Below are 22,272 nucleotides of genomic sequence, written 5' to 3'. Positions count from 1 at the left end.
CTTAGCAGCAAAGCCCGTACAGGCATTGATTGTTAAAGTAAATACACAACACAATTAAAAAAATGAAATAACACGCAAGCCTTGGACATAAATATATTATCTAATTCGTTTAACTATAATGCTAAACATACTACCTGAGAGTAACAGTGAAATATTCTTAAGGTAATGAACTCTAATAAACATATTAACTTCAAATATACACTATATACCAAAGGGGTGTAGTCTATCTGTACACTGTATATGTATCGATTTTAGAGATAAGGTGTTAAAAAATAGAAAACTGAAACAAAGTTTTCCTGATGGCAGTGTTATTTCACCGATATTATCTTATCTTTATGTTGTAAGAATGGAAATTTTTATCAATTTCCAACCTACATGTAATCAGAGTGTAGTGGTTATCTGAAATAAAAGTTGGTTAATTTTTATTTAATATATTAAATATAAACAACTTCCCAAAAATTCACCCCTGCATGCACGCAACTGCACCGCATGAATCAAGCTAAAAATACGTAAAAATATATTCACAAGGGATATAAAATATATTTAAATAAATAAATAATACACGTACCTTATTTATTTATTATTTCTATTTATTTTTTTTTTTTAATATTTTATTATTTATTTTATTTTAATAAATAAATATAAATATTAAAAACTACCAATGCTAAAGTAACCACGTTTCAAATCAAAACAAATAAACAACACAAAAACGTCAAAGCATGAAAGCTTTTGTTAAACATAATACAAGGCACGACGAATTCAAAAAAACACACGAAAACACAAAACGTAGAAATTACACGCAGGCGAAAAACAGCAACAGAATACAACAAGTATCAAAAATACCAACGGCAAATGTACCAATGCGCTACACAAAAACTTCGGTCGTTTAAGTATAAATAAACGCGTATTGTAGAAGCAAGGCTGTTAGTGATCGACTCTTGAAGTCATCACACGCACGCAGAGGGACTTAGTGATCAACATTCCAAGTCAACAGAAATACGCAGGAGAACTTTGTGGTAAACTTTTCAGGAAACATCGTAGACACATCAGAGCAGCTATATACTGCTATGTTGACTTATATAAATACTAGGTGACCCCGCGAACTTCGTACCGCGTAACAGTCAATAAATGTTATATTAAATTATAGGTAAACTAAATTTAGAAATTTATTAACGTAATAAAATGAATACAAAAAATTTATTGTATTCAATAATTTATTAGGATATTGATATATAATTAATTATTTTAATGGTCTGTCAGCAAGAACCTATGGGTTGCACTCCGATTGATTCTCTTCAATAAAGAACCTTGTGATATACGATAAACAAATAAAGCAGATGGTTTGCCTACACGTGAACATGCCACGTACAATTGACCATGTGAAAAACATGCATTTTCTAGATTCAGACCACAAACACTAAAGGATTGGCCTTGTGATTTATTTATAGTCATAGCGAATGCAAGCCGAATAGGAAATTGAATTCGTTTAAACTCAAAGGGCATATCGATTGAGATCATTGGAATCCTCGGCTCACTCAGTTCTCAGGAATCCTGTTTTGTTATCACTAAACGCGTTCCATTGCATAGTTTTGGTTGGTTTAGATTTCGAAGCATAATGTCTACTGTACTTTTATTTTAATGAAGTACACAGTTTGAGTATATTTTAGCTACTGATTTTATTTCAAAAATGTTTTTATACAAAAATATTTTAAGACTAATTTCTACATCAAGGTTAAAATATTATGATTTTAATGGACTGTATTACATTTGTCAAAAAAGGTTAAAAAAGGTTAAAAAAGGACGGAAGTCCCAACACTTGGGATTTTCCTCCTATTGTTTTTATGAATATATTTTAGTTTAATAATTTAAATACGGTTGCTAAAAAATGTTACTATTTATCTATATTTTTCCTTAGTACATAATTCTAAGAATTTAGGTGATAATATAAACTATAGTAATTAAATATATGGTATAAATTCATGTTCATGATTGAACATTCTGCCGGAGGTCAAAACTCATGTTCGTGATTGAACATCTACCGAACCAATCTTTAATTGTAAATTGTGCGGTGGTAAGCCAGGCACATCCAAGGAGTTCAAAAATTCAGTTGGATAGTTGGTAGCTTCTTCTTCGTTTGTTACACAGTCAATAGGTTTGAATGTATGCAGAATACCAACGATTTGATTTTGAATTACAAAGTTTAAGTCATTCACATCTTTGTTCTTAGCTGCCAAAATTGCTCGCTCACTCAACCATTTTTAGTTTTTATGATTATCAATGATGTTCGGAAATACTTCATTGATGAGTTCGTCTTTTGATGAGACGAAATTGCAAAAATTTGAAGGAAATGCAATTAATCCGCTCGATTCTTCAACAGCTACACGGCCATTACCGATTATCAGCAATTGCTTGGAGAACTCTTCAGCAGATGTATCGTTTACCAATGCAACTCTCATGTTTGTTACCAGCTGAAGTTTCTTCAAATAGCGCCAAAGATTTGATGATTTAAGGCAAGCATTTATTTCGTCGGCAGCAGTCGATTTTGGAATGACTGGGAGTGTTTGGCGAAAATCGCCAGACAGTAAAATCATTGCGCCTCCAAAACATCTCGAGTCATTGCGATGATCTTTCAATGTTCTGTCAAGTGCTTCTAATGCGCGTTTGTGCGCCATTGTGCATTCGTCCTAGATGATGATTTTAGATGCTACTAAAACTTTAGCCATTGCAGAATGCTTCGCAATATTATATATCGGTTGCTCGGTAGTTTGAAGGTTTTACGGCAATTTTAAAGCTGAATGAGGCGTACGGCATCCTTCTAACAATGTAGCCGCTATTACAGAAGAAGCAACTGCTACCGCAATGTCGGAATATCGCACGAACAGTGGCCAAAATTAATGACATGAGGAATGTTTTATCAGTCCCCATTTGGTGGCTCCTAAAAGCCACCATTTTCTTCATCAATCGCTTTCATTAATGTTAAACTTCCTTCTGTTGCGGATTCAATAGAGGTACATTAGCTTGAACTGATTGGTCTAATTCATGTCGATCATATTCACGTTCACGTTCCAATTCTCGATTAAATGCGTTATTTATTCCACGATCAGGAGCTGGCATTCCTAATCTGACTAACAAACTACCGCAGGTATGGTAACATATGTCTTCGATCAAGAGCAAAGCCTGATTATGCATTTCATCATTCACCTCAAGATCGATATTTCTTGAACTAACACGAATTCTATGTAAAATGTCTTCTGACATGTTATCCTTATATTTGTTCCACAGGTCAAGTGGATTCGATGGTATATTGATAACAATATTTATTTATTATATATGAATTTATTATATTTGAAATTTCAAATATTTGAAATATAAAAAAAAAAAATTTAAAAAGAAATCAATATCACTCTAACTGTCGAACTGTCAACAATTTGAAACAGCATTTACAAATTTATTATTTTTGCTAAAATTAGTGGATTTTTCGAATATTATATAATGTATTCTGCTATTCGGAGTGGAGACGATTCCAACAAATCAAAGATAATTAAAATCGGTTGAGCCGTTCTTGAGTTATGAGTGGTCTAACTAACACGACTTTCTTTTATGTATATAGATATATATAAAAATTATATATTTATAAATTCTAACTAAACCTCACATAAGCGTGAATACGTTTATGTACTTCCAATTTGAAAATTAATATTTAAACACTGTGTCCTTATTATATAAAAATTTATTGTTACAACCCACGACAAACCGGTGAGTTTACCCCAGCAAAAGAATGAGCGGAACTAGTCGATATAATGTGTGCAAACTGTCGGACCTTCGGTTGAATCAGAGTCGTAACGTATACCGACGATTGCACAATTCTAGCTACGTGTCAGAACAGTGTGACAATCATTATCATAGCGTAACAATGTAAATGAATACCTACCTACGTGACCTCAATCTTTGGTAATTGAAATCTTTGCCTATCACCAACAAAATCTCTGCCCATCAACATCGGTGAATTCAGAATCACCACCATCACCAAACCAAAAATCCTGAGTGTCGAACTGGAGGACGTATTGACATATTACGACAATGTGAAATCGACTGAAGTAAAGCAATAATACTTTAAAAGCTCTCGCAGATTAATCATAGAGTAAAGGTAAAGATAAAAGTAAAAATAAAGAAATCTTGGTACAATTGACCTTTTGACCCGTCCCATAAAAGTGGTCGTAGCAATATTAAAAAAAAAAAACAATAAATAACGAGGTGCTACCAAAAAATCTCTGTTTACATGTAATCAGTACATTTTCTGAATTTTCAAATACCAGAACTCTATGTCCTTCTATGAGAATAATAGAAGAACAATAAATAAGCCTTGTATTTCAATGTACTGAGCTTTTAATAGTACTAACTATTCGGAATCAAAAAAACTAACTAATTTTTAATAGTATGACAAAAATATGGATTTTCCAAAATCTTTCAAAGTATGTTCAATACTAGGTCTTGTGAATTATTGATTGCCAACCCGGATGGCAAACGAATTAGGAATTGCATTTGTTGGAATTTTATTGGAACGTCGGTTGGAATGATTAATAAGCGTGGACTTAACACATTTTTCTCTCTGAACTTCCCATTTATTATTGTGGATTGAATTAAGTTCCTCATAATTTTTCTAATAACTAATTTAATTCTATTCTGTAATATAGGTGAACTAAGATTTCTAAATAAAATGACGCTTCCCGATTTTCAAATGCAAATTGTGTAGAGGTAGTTCTGACAAATCAAGCGAATTTTTGAAAAGTGGAATAATTAAAATTCTCATTTTCATTAATCATTGTTACGATCGGTTTAAACAAAAATTAATTGTAAGACAATATACTTTAAAATTTAAAATTAATTTCATCGACATCTAAGTTCTTGGTTAGCAAAATCTCTCTGTCACAACGGAATTAATAGTGCCGATGTTATAAAGCTTTTCTGGTAAATAAAGATTTAATTTCTTATTACCAAAATCCCGTAATTATTTGAAAGATACTTCCATAGTTAATTATTTTGTAATGTAAAATACGTGCTTTCCATGTGTCGCAATATATGTATAGACATTTTACCACAAAACGGACGATTTCAGGCATGCATAGAATTCATCCTCTATTGTTAGAATTTGACCTTCTTTTGCCACAACCGCACTCAACACCCAATCTTTAGTGTCTCCAGCGTTGTACTGTAGTTCGCGTAGCATATCATTTATCGCGAGCTAAACGTACAATATAGATACAAATAATAATAAAAACATATACACTCAAACTTCCATAACTGAAACTTCTATAATTCGAATTTTCTGTCACTCGAACTAAATAAAGTGCAATAGGATTTAGACAGCAAATTGTATACAAATCTCCTTCCATAACTCGAACTCCTATAACTCGAATTTCTTTAAAATTCGAATAGAAATATTGTCACGTGCCAATAGGAATATGGGAAAGTACATTCTATAAGTCGAATTTTAGTTTTAATTAAGAATTCATTTCGGTGTTAGGTGAAGTCCCTTTTCCAAACCAAATGTTTAATTTTTTTCTTTATTACGTTGTTAAGTGAACAACATAGATTAGAATACAGTCGTACAGTACAGGTAAATTGTTTTTAATGGCATCGAAACGTGTTTTAAAATGTTTGTCGCTTGAAGAAAAATTTAAACTAATTTCGGATATCGAAAGCGGCGAAATATGAAATCCCGGCGAGTTCAGTTTCCACGAATTTTAAAAAATATAAAATTTATTACCGCTTCATTGGAGTCTGGTACTCGTACTTCTTCTGGATGCAGAAAAACAGTAAAAAAGCTAATATTTGAAAATGTCGACAAAGCAGAGCTCGAAGTATGAAACCCGATTAATTTTTTGAAAAATGGATTACAAAATTAGATAATCAGTTTTTGCTTGCAGGACGAAAAATTTTATTGCTTATCGATAATTGTCCGACACATCCAAAATTGTTGCAAACTAAAATGTATTCTATGCATTTCATAGACATTTTCTTGAATAACATTGAGGATGGTCGTGAATGGATGGAACAGAATTACTAATGAAATTTAATGAGCATTTCTACAGATGACGATATTATTGAGCATTATAGCTTTGAATAATTGAATCCGATTCTAAGCGGAGCGAAATGGTAAGGGAAAATGATAATGATGATGGTTCGGTGGGTAAAATTGTTCATCCACCTTCCAAAAATGAAGTAGAAGATTCATTCAAAATTTTGAATTTTTATCTAAAAGGAAAGATCCTACAACTTAAGGTCATTATAACGCTTTGAATAAATTGGATAAATTAAAAATTGGAACTCTTACTGAAAATAACAGAAAAAAGTAAGAGCCAAAACCCTAACTTCTGTATATTTTACTTTGCTGTAACTTCTGTGCCGTATTTGATTTCAAATAAATAAATAATATCTTTGTAGCTTAAAATATAAATTCAGTTTCCTTCAAAAATAAAAAAAAAATATTCTTTAATTCTAATTTGTGTATTCTATGTAATATAATTTTCTCCATTACGCGATTATACTGACTTTAGCGCCACCTATCGAATATTTTGATAGGATTCCAGCTTGAAATATAGTATATTTTGGGACCCGCTAGGTGGCACTATTGTTGAGATTTAAAAATCTTTTTCGATATTTTTACCAAAAAAAAATTGCATTTTTAATTCTGAACCCATAAAAAAATTAGGTACATTGAATAAATAATTCAATAAAGCATTTGTAGAAAATAAATACAGACCAATCAATTAAAATTTTTTAATCAATTATTTTCTATTCAATTATTAATAAAGCGTATGGCGCGGCTTAAAATAAAATTTACTTGTATGGTTTTATTAAAATATTTTTGAGTTGATGATCTGATGATTTATGGGGGAAGAGAACAGAAGAAAGGTGTTATTTCTAATTTAAAATTAAAATGTAATTTAGCGATAATTATAATAAAATTTAAAATATAATTTAATCGATTATTTTCTATTTAATTATTAATAAAGCGTAAATGTTTTACGCTTAAGGCTTAAAATAAAATTTAAAGTAAAATTTAATGATATGTTTGTACTAGAATATTTTTGAATTGATGATTTGATAATTTATAAAAAAAAAAATAAAAACAATATTGTAAATAATATTTTATAATTAATTGTAAACAAATAAATACCCTGTATTTATAATTATAACTATTTATTAAGATATAGTAATTTTACAATTTCAGTAATTTTAATTCTAATCTATTTAACATTTAATGATAAATGAAAGAAAATGAAAAAATGAAAGCAAAAAAATATTTTCTTTTATGAAGTGCTCCCCTTCAGGAGGCAAAAGATGAAATTAAGCACAGTGACTCAACCGTGGACGTTTAAAATTAGTAAGGGAGAAGTTTACACCCGCATTAACGACATAATCATCCGATATTTTTCAATCGCACGATTACAACCAAACGAACATCAACTTCTCTGAATGGAAAAGCCCCGTTTGGCCTTCATTGCTCTCAACTTTATAAGCGAAGCTTGTTTAATTCTATCTTAGTTACTGAAATAATCAAACGCGCGCTCACGGGTACGCCCAAGCAAAAAACCTAAACCTACTGGCAACTTCAGCAGAGTTTGCAGTTAAATGAAATTAAAACAAATTTACAGACAAATTTTATAGATAAGTTTTTAATACTTATTATGTAGGTATATATAATTTTATTATGATAATATTTTTAACTATAAGAAAAAATATTTCGTGTAATTAAGTTCTAACTCTTTGGTTTCTTGGTAGTATTATACATGCATCCTCCTATTTAAAAATATTATATTATAATTTAATATTAATTATGAATAAACGCAAATCGAATTTGACTTGTCTTGACTTGACTAGAAAATTTAGACTAATGCCTTCAGTACAATTAAAATAAGTTTGAAGTGAATCAGCTATTTACAAAAACTGTGTATTTAACACTGAATACAATTAAATTACAATTTCGATAGAGTATATCCAAAAAAATAAATTACAATAAATACAATATAAATCTAGTAATTAATAATTAATTTTCTTATTACAAATCTTGTTTCAAACTATCATCATTTATCTAATCGAAACAATGTTAAATGTTTGAAAAATATTTGTTCAATGGAAGTCACCACAACTTTAGTGTTTAAATAAAATATTTAATTTACATATACATATTCTATATATAATTGAGCAACTTATTATATATAGGAAAGCAGCAACAAATAAAACATAAATGCAGAGAAGAGACTGTAATGCACACATATAAATAATATAGTTTCAAAAAATATAATCACCTTTCAGGTACTTTCATAATTGTATTAAAAAAAAAATAACTTACGGATATATAGTTATTATATTAATTAAAAGCGAATTCAACTTAACATATATTGTACTCGACAAAAAAGTTGCTATCCCTTAATATAATAATAAACGTATGAAATATTTTCCGATTTTAGTTGGGTAAATAATATTTCTAAAAATTTATTGCTCCATTATAATTGTGTCTTCGGCTTTAACATTTCCACCGGTTATGGCCTCCATGGCCTTGCTAAGTAACGTAGCATCTTTTAAGCTAACGACTTGCACAACCTGAGGTTCTGTGCCTGGAGCTCCTTGTATCATCATCTGATGCATTCCCGGCGATACAGTGATCGTTTCGAGCTGATCGCCATTTTCAACCTATAAATGTATGAATTACATATTTTATACATTTGTTTACTGTTATCAAATTAGTTCTAAATGTTGTACATATTCTATATAAATATTTTAAATATTGTATTATCATATGCAAATAGTAACATATTTCGCAGTCACACAATGAGTTTAACATTTTAAATTAGTGACTGCAACTGCAGAAAAAAAACTTAATACTCCCACGGACTTCGGAATCACACATCATTTTTTTCATGCATATTAACTATACCCAATAACTGATTCCTGCACATTTTTATTAACGCTCATTTTTTACCAGAACTCTGAAAAGTTTATGATCGTACAATCATTTATATATGAATAGAATTCGCATGAAACCTTTTATTATTGCATTGCTTTGTTATCGAAAGCTTCGTGCTCATAATAAAGGATTTGAGTTCCCTATTCGGGCGTTTATAATAATCCATGTATATGAAAATGAGGTTAAAAATATCAGAAACTAACATAGTTATGTCAAAAAGGAATCAGCAAGTAACCAGTAACGCTATATGAAGAAGCGGGTCCAGTCTGGTGCAGGTGCAGACTTGCAAACTCGACGGTCAGTCAAGTCGGCTTCTCGCACATAATTGTTCTAATGACCACACTGAACATTGTAACAGTCACGATTTCTCACTCAAGTCACTAAAAATGTTGGTGAACACGCCAACATGTTGTCTGACCGTCATTCAAAGATGCAGAGCTGCAGTTTTGCTCAATCAGAGTACTTTTTCTCTCTGGACTGATAGCCAAGCTTGCAAGTCTGCACCAGATTTAAGGCGACTATGGTAAGTAAGCCATTATTTTTTGTGTTTTTAAAATTGGTGCTGAACTGAAAAAATAATAAAAATCAAAACAAATACTTTATTTAAAATTGTTTATTTAAATTTTTGGTTTAGGAAAATACGTAAAAAATAAAAAATATTTGGCAAACATTTTTAAAAACATCACAACACAAATTGAAAATATATTAAATATAACAAATTAAACTAAAAACTTAAATTAAAAATAATTAATCTTTTAATCTTAAATAATAACAAACTTAAAGAAAATTTTGCGAATATAAATTTCAACAAATTATTTAAATTCTAAGATTTTTGGCATTATTGCATTTTTTTATTGAACTAAAATATTTTAGTTTCTATCGGAAGCTGTGGACACAAAACAAATTAATCTATTCAAATTATTATTATTTATTGCACATATAAATATTTCCGAAAAGTGAATATTTTAAAGATTCCCTGTACTTAACGAATATTAACGAATATTAAATTTATTCAAAATTTAATTATATTTTTTATATACACATGTAAGTATTTTATATTTTGTGTGTTTACTAAGTCGCATACGTTAATAAATTGAATTTAATTGCACTTCTTTTTTCTATTCACTTATAGCGAAGACTAAATATTAAAATTTATTTATTAACGCAAAATAAAAAATAAAATTAAAACGAATATGTTATTCTCTACATAATAAACATAATTAAACATAATTAAACATAATTAAACATAATTAATAAAAACATTTATACATTTTTTGTTTTTTATAAATAAAAAAGAAAAATCAAATAACAATTTTAGGAACATTTTTACATTATTAAAGTGGGGGTTACCTTCATCTTTTGTTTATTTTAGAACAAACGATTTGTTAACAAAAAAAATTAAACTATATTAAAAAACGATATTTGTAATACCAAATAAAATGAAATGGCAAGAAATCAAGTGTTATCCTATCACTTCTATCCTATCCGTGTGCTCAGATGTGCTATAGAAGCTGGATGCGTGCCAAGCAGATGAACTACTCACAAATAATTCTACTTTCAAGAAAAGCAATGAATTCTAAACTGAGCAAATATAAGAGTTTCCAGATCAAAATATATGCCCAAATTACCAGTTGACACAGCACATATATCAGTGATATAGCCAGTATCTTTTAGAAAAAAGTTGTAGAAGTAGTAGCGAAAAGGGAAATGTGTGACGATGTATACACGATGTGTACACAAATACAAATATTAAATTAAAAACCTTTTTTTCCGTTTTACTAATTAACATTTCAATTTACAGAAATAACAAAATTTTACTGCACATTTGAATTGTTCATTACGAAAATCATTTCGTATTGACATTTTTGAATACACACCAGAGGGTGTGTAAACTCATCCCAAATCATCTCTCGAAAGGAAGATGTCTTAATTTTTTTTTAAACACATAGGTTTTAAACATTTTTGGATTCGAAGATTTTTACTCTTATGCACTATTTAACTTCAAAAACATCTAAGCCGATCTGAACGAAATTTTACTTAATATTGATAGTACCAGTATGTAGTATGTGTTGTACATCTTATACATCTCACAATGTATAAATCCAAAAATCTTAATAAATAGTAAAGACAATCATATTCTCTTATAGTCAGTTATATATGCAAGAAAAACAGAAGAATGTGTATATAATAATTAGTGATTCAAAGTGTTTGAGCATTTAAATACCTTAAATTTTGGAAAAACTTCGAGCTACTCAAAGATGTGAGATAGAAATGTATGTAACAAATAATACTCGAACTCTACTTGGTTTTTATCTTCATTTGACTGGCTGTGCTGGAGCTAAATACTCAAGTATAAGAATAAGCGAACATCAAATGCTAGAAGCTTCGAACTACTCGAATAGTATTTGAACCACTGATAATACTCATTATATTAATGATTAGCAAATTATTTGAGATTTACACACACGAAACCTAGAAAGTAATTCAAGTCGAAAGCCGTGGGTAAACTCAGTTTCTAATGATCCTAGAGTAACTCTTAGCATTCTAATTTTTCTTTTCATATTGGCTTCATTCAGTGAAATCTGAATTTAATCAGAGTAATCTGCAATATTTGGATATATTACTTGATTTAAATCTAAATTAAACTTTACTATTATATGATAATTTATTAAATGAAATATATAAAATATTTGGTTTGACTATCAAGCTGTTTCTTTGAAAGATATTTTTGGCAAATTTTTTTAGACATTTTAAACCTCAAGTATTATCGTTTAAACTCCGTCAATTTGAAATGCCGGCTCGTATCATTATTGCACAACTGCCCAAGTTTAGACTTGAAAAACGTTGATTAAATTTATAATTTGGTATTTCTATAATTTGGTATATTTGACACTCGTAGCGAGTACTCCCTACAATCTTTTAAGTGTAGATATTTTTTTGTGGGATTCTGACGTAACTTAATTAACATGTAACTTAATTAACATGTGTAACTATATATAACATATATAACATTATTTACTATCTATATGACTAGAGCAAGCAACGTCGAAGTGCTTCTTTATTAACAATAATTTGTTACACCTTGGTGGGTTCCCTAAAGTGGTTCATTTATCTATATTTTCTAATTTTATAGCCTTAAGAGGCAAAATTTCCTCAACCGAAGTGCTATTGTTATTATTATTACTATTATTATTGTTATTAATATTATTATTATTAATATTATTATTATTATTAATATTATTATTATTATTAATATTGTTATTTTTTATATTATGTTCATTTTTTGATTCTTCTAACACTTCTATGCTTACAAATTCCTCATTTTGGGTTTCTTCTAATTTTATAGGTACAGCTTTAGGTTGTTTACGGCGTTTTTGGGTACCTCGTTTGATTGTCGCGGATTTAGAAATCGGTTTTAGAAATTTACTTGAGTTTGTAATTATTGTTGAGCTTGATTGAAGGTTAGCTGCACTGGCAAACAACAATTTTGCATGGATTTGATTTGGTTGGTGGCTCTGCTGACTAGAGTTATTACTTAAACTAGATGGGTTTAATATTTGGCAACGTATATTACGAATACTACTATTACTACAACTATCATTGTTATCGTTATTGCTAGTATTTGATATACTAGCATGATTTTGGTTCCGTGAACCTATTTGAAGTCGCTGTCCCGCTATTTGTGTAGCTGGTGCCGCCATTAAAGTGTAGTACTGATAATTGTTATTTCTATTATTACTTGAATGTACCTGCATCGGAGTAATGCACACTGTACCATCGCTGTTTGTGTGTATCTGCTGTATATTTGCCATCATAGATTGATACATTGACGCAGAAACGGGAACGGTTATCATGTTGCTTACAGACACTGGATAACCTAAAATAAAAGACATTGATGCATTAATGTTATTATAATACTTTCAAACATATTCACTTCTTTATTTGAAAATATACACATTTAATTGTTCTTTAGCAACTAGACAAACAGTGTCATATACTTATAATATATATTATTTATACCTTGCCCATCTTCGGCTGTTATATAAATTTGTCCATCCTGTGCAACCGTAGCTTCGGTCAGATCTACTGTCATGTTTTCATGTCCATTGACATCTGTTAAGCTTTGTACAGTTTGTATGGTAGCGCCGCCTTCCCCTTGATGCAACTACAATCCAAAAAGAAAAACTGCTTAACTTATCAGAGCATGCATTATCTCAAATATACCGTGGCAACTCCTTGAACTTGAGCTGTTGTACCATCCGGCAACGTTATAATTGGATTATTTGGGTCAACTTGTATAAGTGACACTGTCCCGTCTGCATTCTGAATTGTTGACAAAACAGTTTGTGTCGAATACTGTAAGAAACATAACATGATTAACAGCGAACTTTCTAATAGTTGCTCATAGAAATTAGGCAACAGAACAAAAAATTATTATTAGACATAAGATACTTTGAATAAACTCATCAAAAATAAATAGAATATTAACAAAATATTTAATTATAAAGTGGGAATTTAATATGCGAACTTAGCAAGCAAAAGTACTTTCAAAACAAAATTTACATATCATAAACAACAAATAAAAGCAAAAAATTAACCACAACATTAAAAATTGAAAAGAATTTATTGTTAGTACGAACATCAACGTCTCCCAAAGTTATCGGATCGATGCAAACCTGGGCGTTTGCAAGGGTTTGTGCCGCCGATGTACTCGTGTGATGGTTTGTCACTTGTTGAGGTGGAGCTGTGCAAAGTTCTATCTTCGTTGATGCTGGCAGAGTGGCTGTAGTGGTCACATGTTGGTTATTCGTACTCTGTATAATTGTTGGTGTGGGATGATGATTTTGTAAGTTAGGGTTATGAGTCGTAATTACTGTTCCTGCGCTATTTATTTTCACAACATTTACTTGCTGCTATTGGTGATAATCGTAAATAAATTTTATTAATTATATTGTATTTTCGAACCGAAAATAAAAACTAATCTCCATTTCATTAATTTATATAGATTTATATAGATTTATATAAATTAAATATATAACTTATATATTAATTAATTAAATATATGAAAAGAATTCTATTTGTTTTAAAATTGCAAACATTCAGTGGCGGCGTGAAAGTTTTTTTTTTTTAAACACTTATACATCTATTTATTATACCTTCTCTTACAAAGAGACTAACAATAAGTTTTAAAATCTTATCATTAATTGCATAATATCAAATTTTTATTTTAACTAAACATTGTATAATATAAAATAACATAAGTAAACCTTACGTCACCACGGACCTCACTTAAATCAATGAGTTAAATTTCATTGGAATGATTGTTAGGTGGTGTATTAAGAAAGCAGTTAAACTTTGTCAGATTACTAAAAAGAAGAGTGCGGTTTTTACTTGAATCTATTGAATTTTAATTAATGGCTGGACGGTCAGCTCTTTTTAGGCGGAAAGTAATGGATAGAAGTGCGAGATGCCTTGCTAAGGCGTTAACATGTTGTATCAACCTTTTATTATATTTTTTCTTGTAATATCAAATTAAGCTTTAACTAAGGGAATTTGTATATCTCGAGGAGGATACTTTCATTCCTAATATATCATGGGGCACCAGTGATTGTTCTCAGTGTTTTGACTGAGCTCTTTGGATAATTTTAATATTTGAAGCACCATCATTACCAAATAGCTGGGCACCATAACTCCCTATTGATTTTATTATGCTGTTACACAGAGAGAATCTGTTATTAATGAACCAGTGCAACTTAGAGGCTTGGAGCTTCATTTAAATGTTTTCGGCCTCAATATGCTTGCGCCAAGTTAGTCGCCTGTCTAGGTGAATACCTAAGTAAATTATATTACCTGCTTGTGGTATGGGAGTGTTATTTAGTAAAATTCTTGGAGATATACTGCGATTTAAGGTAAAAATGACGTGTCCACAATTTAGTTCATTAATTTTAATTCGCCATTTTGACCATCATATTTCAAACCCAAAATAAGTGAGATTGAAGTTGATTTGAAGCCAACACAACGTTTTTCTTTCACCATAAAATTGCCGTGTCATCGACAAACCTTGTGGTGACAACTACTTAATGGAAAATCAGATGTGTAAAGTACATACAAGAAAGGGCCAAGAACACATTCTTAAAGAACTCCAGCTTCTATTGGGAACTTAGTAGAAGTATATAATTAACGTTTGACTTCAAACTTTCTGTTCTGTAGCTTAGATTCTAATCTTTCAAAGAGTTTAGAAAGGCATGACAGGAAACTTATTGGCCTGTAAAAATGTGAGCTTGGCAAGCTTGGGATCTTTGCCTGATTTATGAGTCGTTATAATCATGGATGTTTTCCACTCTGTTGGAGAAAAGCCAAATTTAATAATGGCATTAAAAAATCGTGATACAATTTATGGTTAAAAGAGGTAAGTTTTTTAACATGATGGGTGAGATGTTATCATATCGCGGTCCTGTTATATCATATCCTGTTGTAGTATTCGGTTGGAATACTTCTGTTAGGAAATCAGCAAATGCGTTAGATTTTTCTTCATCGCGTCGCGAGAAAGTTTTTTATTTGAGAATCAGATTCTATGGAGGAGTTTATACATTTGCTAGCATTCCATAACGATGAATGTTTTTTGCGATTTGGACATAAGTTTTGAATATAATTATATTGCCTGACTTTGGTTTCCCTGCTTAATGCAGTTCTAAGTCTCCTTTGGGCATCCTTTAATAAGATTTTCGCTAAAGGAACTTCATTTTTGCCATTTACGCCTTAACCTACGTTTTTGTAAAACTAAATTCTCTATGTCATAAATTCTCTATCTTATAAATTGTGTGTAAACTAATGATCTTTTTATATTTTAGCAGTTTGTTCTAGGACTTGTAAGGCTATAGGAACAGTCGTTTAACTGAGAACCATTCAAGTAAACAAAATGTAACTGGAGAATGGTCAGAAGACAAATCGCTGCTTGTGTATGTTGACATAAAATTTCTGCTTATGCTTATTGTTATCTGTAGGCCAATATGTTGACTGCACAGGAGAGACTACGTCTAATGCATTTTTTCTATTTAGAATGGAATTATAAACCTGTTTACGTTTTGAATTATAGCGCCCTGAACCACAATACGTGTGCTTGGCGTTGTAGTATACTGCTGCACGAAATCTATCACCTAGATTTAAGAAATTATCCGTAAATTGAGTCTCAGTAATGTTGAAACTGCCGACAAAGTTAAATTTTTACCTTTGTGCCTAAGGCATATTGATGTGGCTTGCATATAATTATAAGTATATGTATCTAGAAAATTGTGTATTAGACAACTTCGTACCAAAATACCTGTATCACCTTTCCCATCAGGGTGATTAGTTTTATAGAATAAATAAATAGAAATAGAGAAGAAATTTTTGTTTGTTAGATGAGTTTCTGAACGAGTTTATGTTGGCACTGTTTCTTATCTTTGTGAGCTCAAGTTTATGTTAGCACTGTTTTAAAGTACTAATTTATTAGGCAATTAATTGGCTTTGCATTTTAACTATCTCATTACGACAAGTTTGTACAACTGACTTAAACTGAGTTAAGCTCTGGGTAGGGGTGGAGATCATCATTTTCAAACTATTGCTTTGAACTGGAAGTGCTTGTTTCTTGTCAGATTTTTTGTTTCTTGTCGACATTAACATATGAAACACCTGATGCAGCAGACTTAGAAGATAAAGGTTCTTTAACTAATTTGATGGAGGGTACTTCTTGCAGGGTCACGCAAGACTTCTTTTTGCAAAGCTAAACTGTGCTTCAGTTTATTATAAATAGGACAGCCTCTGTAGTTTGCGGTGTGATTTCCACTACAGTTGCTATATTTTTAGAAGTTGGTATCCTTTAATGCTTTTTTATCGCATTCTAAAACTAAAACTAAATTTTTAAAAAGCGTTTGGCAATCAGATTTGTTTCTAGGCAACTTGGAAAGTCGCACCACCTCTGCATACATATTCATAGCATTTGTTTTATATTTTTTTATTAACCTAAACAATGAACTTAATTTATTATTCAAATTCATTTCGTTTATGATAATATCACAATAATGTGCATAAAACAATCTTCCTTGGTTAAAATTTGTTACTTACATTTGATGTGTTCGTGCCGACATGTGTAACTGTTTGCACTGTTGTTATATGTGGCTCTTCGTCTTCATCTTCATCGCCAGCGTGGGAAATTAACTGACCAACTTTGTCTTCATCATCAGCGAAAGTGGGCAACAAATCTTCACGACCGTGGTATTTATAGCAGTTGATAACAATTTTTCTCAATGCATGTGTCCAGCTTATCTACAATTTAAATTGTTATAACCAAGAAGTTAGAAATTCAGAAATTTAATATATAGAACTATTGCAATGAAACTTAATCACCTTTTGCTTGTCATCCTCGGATCGTGCATCCATTCGTACATTTGCCCACGGTAATTCCTTTGGCCACCATGGTGGACGAGTGGATTCACGACCCCAACCAGGCTTACCTCGTCCTGTCGAATACTTCAACATTAATGGTATAAATGCTCGAAGCTGTGCTTGAGTCATTTTTTCGACAGGTGTAGGAATGCCGTCAATTATTAGTGGTGGTAGTTCAAAAAGTGATGGATCTTCCTGAGGTGGCGGTGGTGCTTGTTGCGCCAGCGCATTTTCTAACTCATCCATAACAATATTTTTCAAATTGCGCACCACATCTTCTAATGGCTTTGCACCAAAAACTTTATAGCTTGTATTTGGCTTACCAGGAGTAGCAACCAGCACCACAGCCTGCTTTCCAACTCTTCCAGTAAATTCATATATAATACCACGTAGTTTACGCAGTAATCGATTTTGTTGACGCTTGCGTATCGATGGGTTTGTTTCGAATGAATGAGCACGTTTACGCTTTTTGGATGAAGCTATAGCAGCTGCTGCAGCCACACCGACTGGTCCAGCAGCAGCTAACTGATTAGCAACATCGTCTTGAGCAGCCATATGAGCCAAATCCCCATCTCCGTACATACTCCCATCACTACTATCCATTTCCTCGTCGTCATCATCAGATCCCATACTTAACTGACCATCGTCAATCATTTCAATCTTATATGACTTCGTATTTATGGCTGTTGCAACCGAGTGTTGTGTTGTGCAGTCAGTTCCAGTTGACACCGTAGTGACATTCATAATTAAGTAGCTAAATTTGAATGTAATGGGAATTACACTCTTATTATTAACTCGTTTTCCTTTAAGTTTAAACAAATTCTAAATCAAAGTATACTTTCACAATTGATTGGAAAGTTACTCTATTTTTGATTACAGAAGGATTGGAAGAGTTGAGAGTAAGCTCACTTGAAGTAAAAAAGCCAACTACAGCGATTAGAAAACTGTAAAGAAGAAAAAAGTATTTGAAATTATTCTCTTTTTCATAATATAACAAATTCACATTTTTAATTTAAGTAAATTATATTATTTTATAATCTGGTCATATTTCGTAACAAAAAATACACATTTTCAAAAATATCTTGTTAATCTTACATCTTTATGAGGCATATTTTATTTTTTAATTTGAACAAGGCACTTAAATTTGTCTTAAAATATAAAAACATCAATGCAACGACCACCATACACGATTACATATTCCAGAAACACCCTATACACGCCAAGAGTTTGAAACTCATTACTCATAACTTTTATACTGAGTTTCGCCATTTGTGGGAGTCGTTGTTGTTTTCATTCATAGTTTGTATGAAATAAAAATTATATGAACTTGTTGCCACTAGATAGCGCGTCTGATTGTTATCTGTATACCTATTCAAATCAGAGTATCTCGATATCAAAGCTATATCGACATAAAACGTGCTGTGAAAAGTTGTTCGAAAATGATGAACTTTGCAAAAATCAGTTACCACATTACAGCACCAATAAAATAGTAACCGACCCTTACCTTAAGTATTAAATATGACACACTGCATACATATCTTTGATCGTGATTACAGTCATCATACTAATTTAATGGCTCTCTATTGTTCGAAAACTGTTAGAAGTCTCTTCAACTATAAGGACATGGACCTTTCATACTTCAAAATATGAGCTAAAAAGTCTTTTAGCACCAAAACTCCTTTGTAAATGTATGAATACATATGAAATATTTAATAATAATGTCTTTAAAGAATAATATTCCCGCTATACACCATTTTATTAGAAATACTACATTTACGCTTGCGCTATTGCGTCTTTCGCCTTTTACTCTTGTGTAAAGTCCATTAAATATATGTACATAAATTATTCAATCTATAGAGCCTATAATAAAAAAGGTTCCACCGCACTAGTAACAGAAAATGCACATCTAATAAATTATAAAATTAAATAAATTTCCTCTTACTTCTATAAAATAAAAAGATTTGTTTATTAATTTGAATATATATAAAATCTTTAACGCAAACGCACTGCTAATATGTGACTTCCACTCATTGTTAGACTACACCACAAACTGAGCACAATAGGCAGACGCAGGAAAAATCAATACTGCATGCGTCAGGTATGTATAAGTTTACTGTAAAGATAAAACAAGGGCTAAAACTACAGAGCCAACGCCAACACAGTCACCACCGCGATTTCCACCCTACTCCAATCAATAAAAGTTACACAAGCAAAAGCAATTGCATAAACACAGGGATGATTCTTCGCTGTCTGCTTTGGATACGCATGGCACACTGGTTTCTGACACCCTTACTTAGCTGACAACACACAATTGAAAGAAAACTTCACTTGCGTCTGTGCTTTCACTGCACAGAATTAATGTACACAGAATGCGAGTGCACACCCAGCGCGCAAAACGGTCATTCCCTTTAGCTTTTGCTCTCGGGGTTTTTGATCTAAGTAATGTTGTTACTCGGATTTTATGATTAATTAAAATATTTATAATAGGTAAGATTTAATTTGAGGTCGGTTTCTAACATTGATAAATACACAAATATAAATTTTTCTTATATTTCTTGTTTTTTATGAAAAAGATGCGATATTTCTATTTAACATTCAAATATTTCGAGACCTAATGGTGCAGTTATTTTACTCCTAAGTAAAATATTATATACTGAATAAAATGGATATATTTATATTATATACGTATGTACTTCGAAAATAACGAATTTGAGTACGACATATAAATTTATACTTAAGTGGTCGGCAAATCAAATCATTCTTCTTGTATTTGCATGCTGGGCACTGACAGACCATTGCCAATGTTTCGGGCATTCGATACGCCATCTCACTCTACACAGTATGTTGTAGCGATAGGAAACTTTGTTATTCAATAAGTAGTCTTCTGACCAAATTAAAATTTTGTACTGATTATTATTATCAGAAATCCAGATACCACAACTTTTCTATCCACCCACAAAACCGACAAGAAGGATTGTAAAGCCGATATGGCAGAATTAAAAAAGTGTAAACACAAATAAAAAGATAGTGCATTTCAAACGACGTAGCAAAATAAGGCATGTACACAAGCTGGGAACGTAGTACACACACAGCATCGAAAAATCATTTGTAATGAAAAGATTTTACTTCTTTTTCAAATTATAATTATTTTCTAAAATTAGAATAAAATCGTAGTCTTTACACTTTCGTCTTTAAAGTGCATTGCTCATGTGCCACCGCTGTAATCGCAAAGAAGCACACGCAAAGAAGTTCACCCCCTCGTGCTTTGCGTGCTTTATTTTGTTGTTATTGTTGCTGGTTTTTGGCCATTATTTTTAGTGAGAACAGGGAAAACGAAAAAGAGACAGCAATAAATCTGAGAAGAGCTCGCAGGCAGGAAAGCAACACAAGAAATCAATATTCGTACACATGTTGTACTGTATCTAAAACCATTGTGCGATGTTGACTTTGGTGGTGTATGGTACGCATATATTTCAGGGTGAATGACATTTGCGTGCGGTTCTTTGAGTAAATGGGCTCCACTGATCTCGTAGTGGCAGCGCATTAATCGTATTAAAAACTATTAAAAATGCACGTGAGCGTGCGTACTCTAAATTATGTACACGCAGAACCACTACCCATCCCGCTTATCACCTTGGTTTAATACGAATACGTATGCCATATATTCAAAGCAAATTTTATGAGTTCCTAAATTACATATTTTGCTAAATATATTAGTAAATTACTAGCAGAAAAATCTTACAATTGCACATGATGAGGATGTTAAAAATTTTTCTTTTTTACTTTATAGCCTGCGTTTGATGGCAAATTTCCCTTATACAAAAAATACGTCCTGCGCTTTGGGCAAGCGAAAAAGCCGGAAAAGAATAAAAAACACCACACAAGAGTTCCCCATACTGCCAGATAGCAACTGATTAACATGCCGCAACTGTGCCCATTGAGCATGCATGGATTCGGGACATTCGCAGATGCATCGGTAAGAACTCCTAAGCGACAGAGAAATAGTTTAAGTGACAGTTGCATTAAAGCAGCGACAGCAACAGCAACGACAACTCATTGTGCTGGCAACAAAATGTCAAAAGGACCGAAGCAATATAAAATAAAGCATCTCATCGCAAGTGTTCTGCTCCTTTGAAGAAATTCTTCTAAATACCTTTCTAGTGCAACTAATTTCTAGGTAAAAGATATCACGCTCCTGCCAACTACCACCCCGAAAGCGACCTGAGTATACATACATTATTAAAGCAAATAAAATCGCACAGCAATTGATATTGTGTTGGTTAAATAACTCAAGAAATCTCGGAAAGTTGATATTTATTTCGCAACAAATTATTTTAACAGTTTATCACTTGTATTAATCGATTCAATTTTACATTCGATTTGTTGGGATCTTATAGACAAATTTCTCGTTATTTTAGCGGAGCAGGCCCAGTAAATTTATCTTCACGACTGCGTACGCACCTGCGTGTAATTTTTGTTGACAATTTATAACAAAATTCATCGATTTCATTAATTACACACAACACTCCCGAATTATGAAGCCACTTTAAGATTTTACTAAATTTTCATGAAAAATCGACATTTTCTCGCGATTTGAAAATATATCTTACAGAATAGCACAAAACGAACAGAGTGGGAGAATAGAACAGAGGGTAAATGCATTCATTTTTCCTATTCTTCACGAATTCCTTTTGTGTTGCTGTTCTAATTGGAAATTTACTTTGAAGTCGATAATACAGTTTCCGTACAGCATAGTTGCCATATTATGAGTTTTCGATTTCAAAAGTCACGTCAAATGTTTTTGAATGCAATTAAAATTATTTTCAGTTTAATTGTGTACAAAAATAAAAAAATGTGAAATTTAGTTTGTTGAGATT

General features: G+C 31.4%; 1 protein-coding gene across 7 annotated transcripts; it reads right to left on the bottom strand.

Annotated features, from left to right (window-relative positions):
• Positions 1-8,368: 8,368 nt before the first annotated feature.
• Positions 8,369-22,272, bottom strand: LOC119678727 (DNA-binding protein Ewg). 7 transcript variants are annotated; one of them, XM_038090774.1, is made up of 8 exons: positions 21,857-22,272; positions 17,357-18,339; positions 17,075-17,275; positions 13,612-13,884; positions 13,196-13,327; positions 12,992-13,136; positions 12,721-12,848; positions 8,369-8,697 (listed from the first exon to the last, which is right to left on the bottom strand). In XM_038090774.1, exons 2-8 carry the CDS (start codon positions 18,137-18,139, stop codon positions 8,500-8,502), a joined length of 1,860 nt encoding a protein of 619 aa, XP_037946702.1. In that variant the 5' UTR covers positions 18,140-18,339; positions 21,857-22,272; the 3' UTR covers positions 8,369-8,499. The 7 variants fall into 7 exon arrangements, with proteins under 7 accessions (XP_037946702.1, XP_037946714.1, XP_037946677.1 ...); XM_038090786.1 differs by lacking the exon at positions 13,612-13,884 and having other exon boundaries at positions 8,500-8,697; XM_038090749.1 differs by lacking the exon at positions 8,369-8,697 and having other exon boundaries at positions 10,351-12,848; positions 13,612-13,881.

This window comes from Teleopsis dalmanni, chromosome 1, assembly GCF_002237135.1.
Source record: "Teleopsis dalmanni isolate 2A chromosome 1, ASM223713v2, whole genome shotgun sequence".
In the NCBI taxonomy this organism is placed as follows: domain Eukaryota; kingdom Metazoa; phylum Arthropoda; class Insecta; order Diptera; family Diopsidae; genus Teleopsis; species Teleopsis dalmanni.
This window is presented reverse-complemented; position numbering and strand designations above follow the sequence as displayed.

Bases quoted from the DNA above. Each gene is read 5' to 3' on its own strand.
- LOC119678727 (XM_038090741.1), bottom strand. From the start codon at position 18,139: ATGAATGTCACTACGGTGTCAACTGGAACTGACTGCACAACACAACAC. The intron at 13,885-17,074 runs GTAAGTAACAAA...TATCACCAATAG, and splicing joins TCGGCACGAACACATCAAAT to CAGCAAGTAAATGTTGTGAA. The intron at 13,328-13,611 runs GTTCGTACTAAC...TGTTTCTTACAG, and splicing joins TAACTTTGGGAGACGTTGAT to TATTCGACACAAACTGTTTT.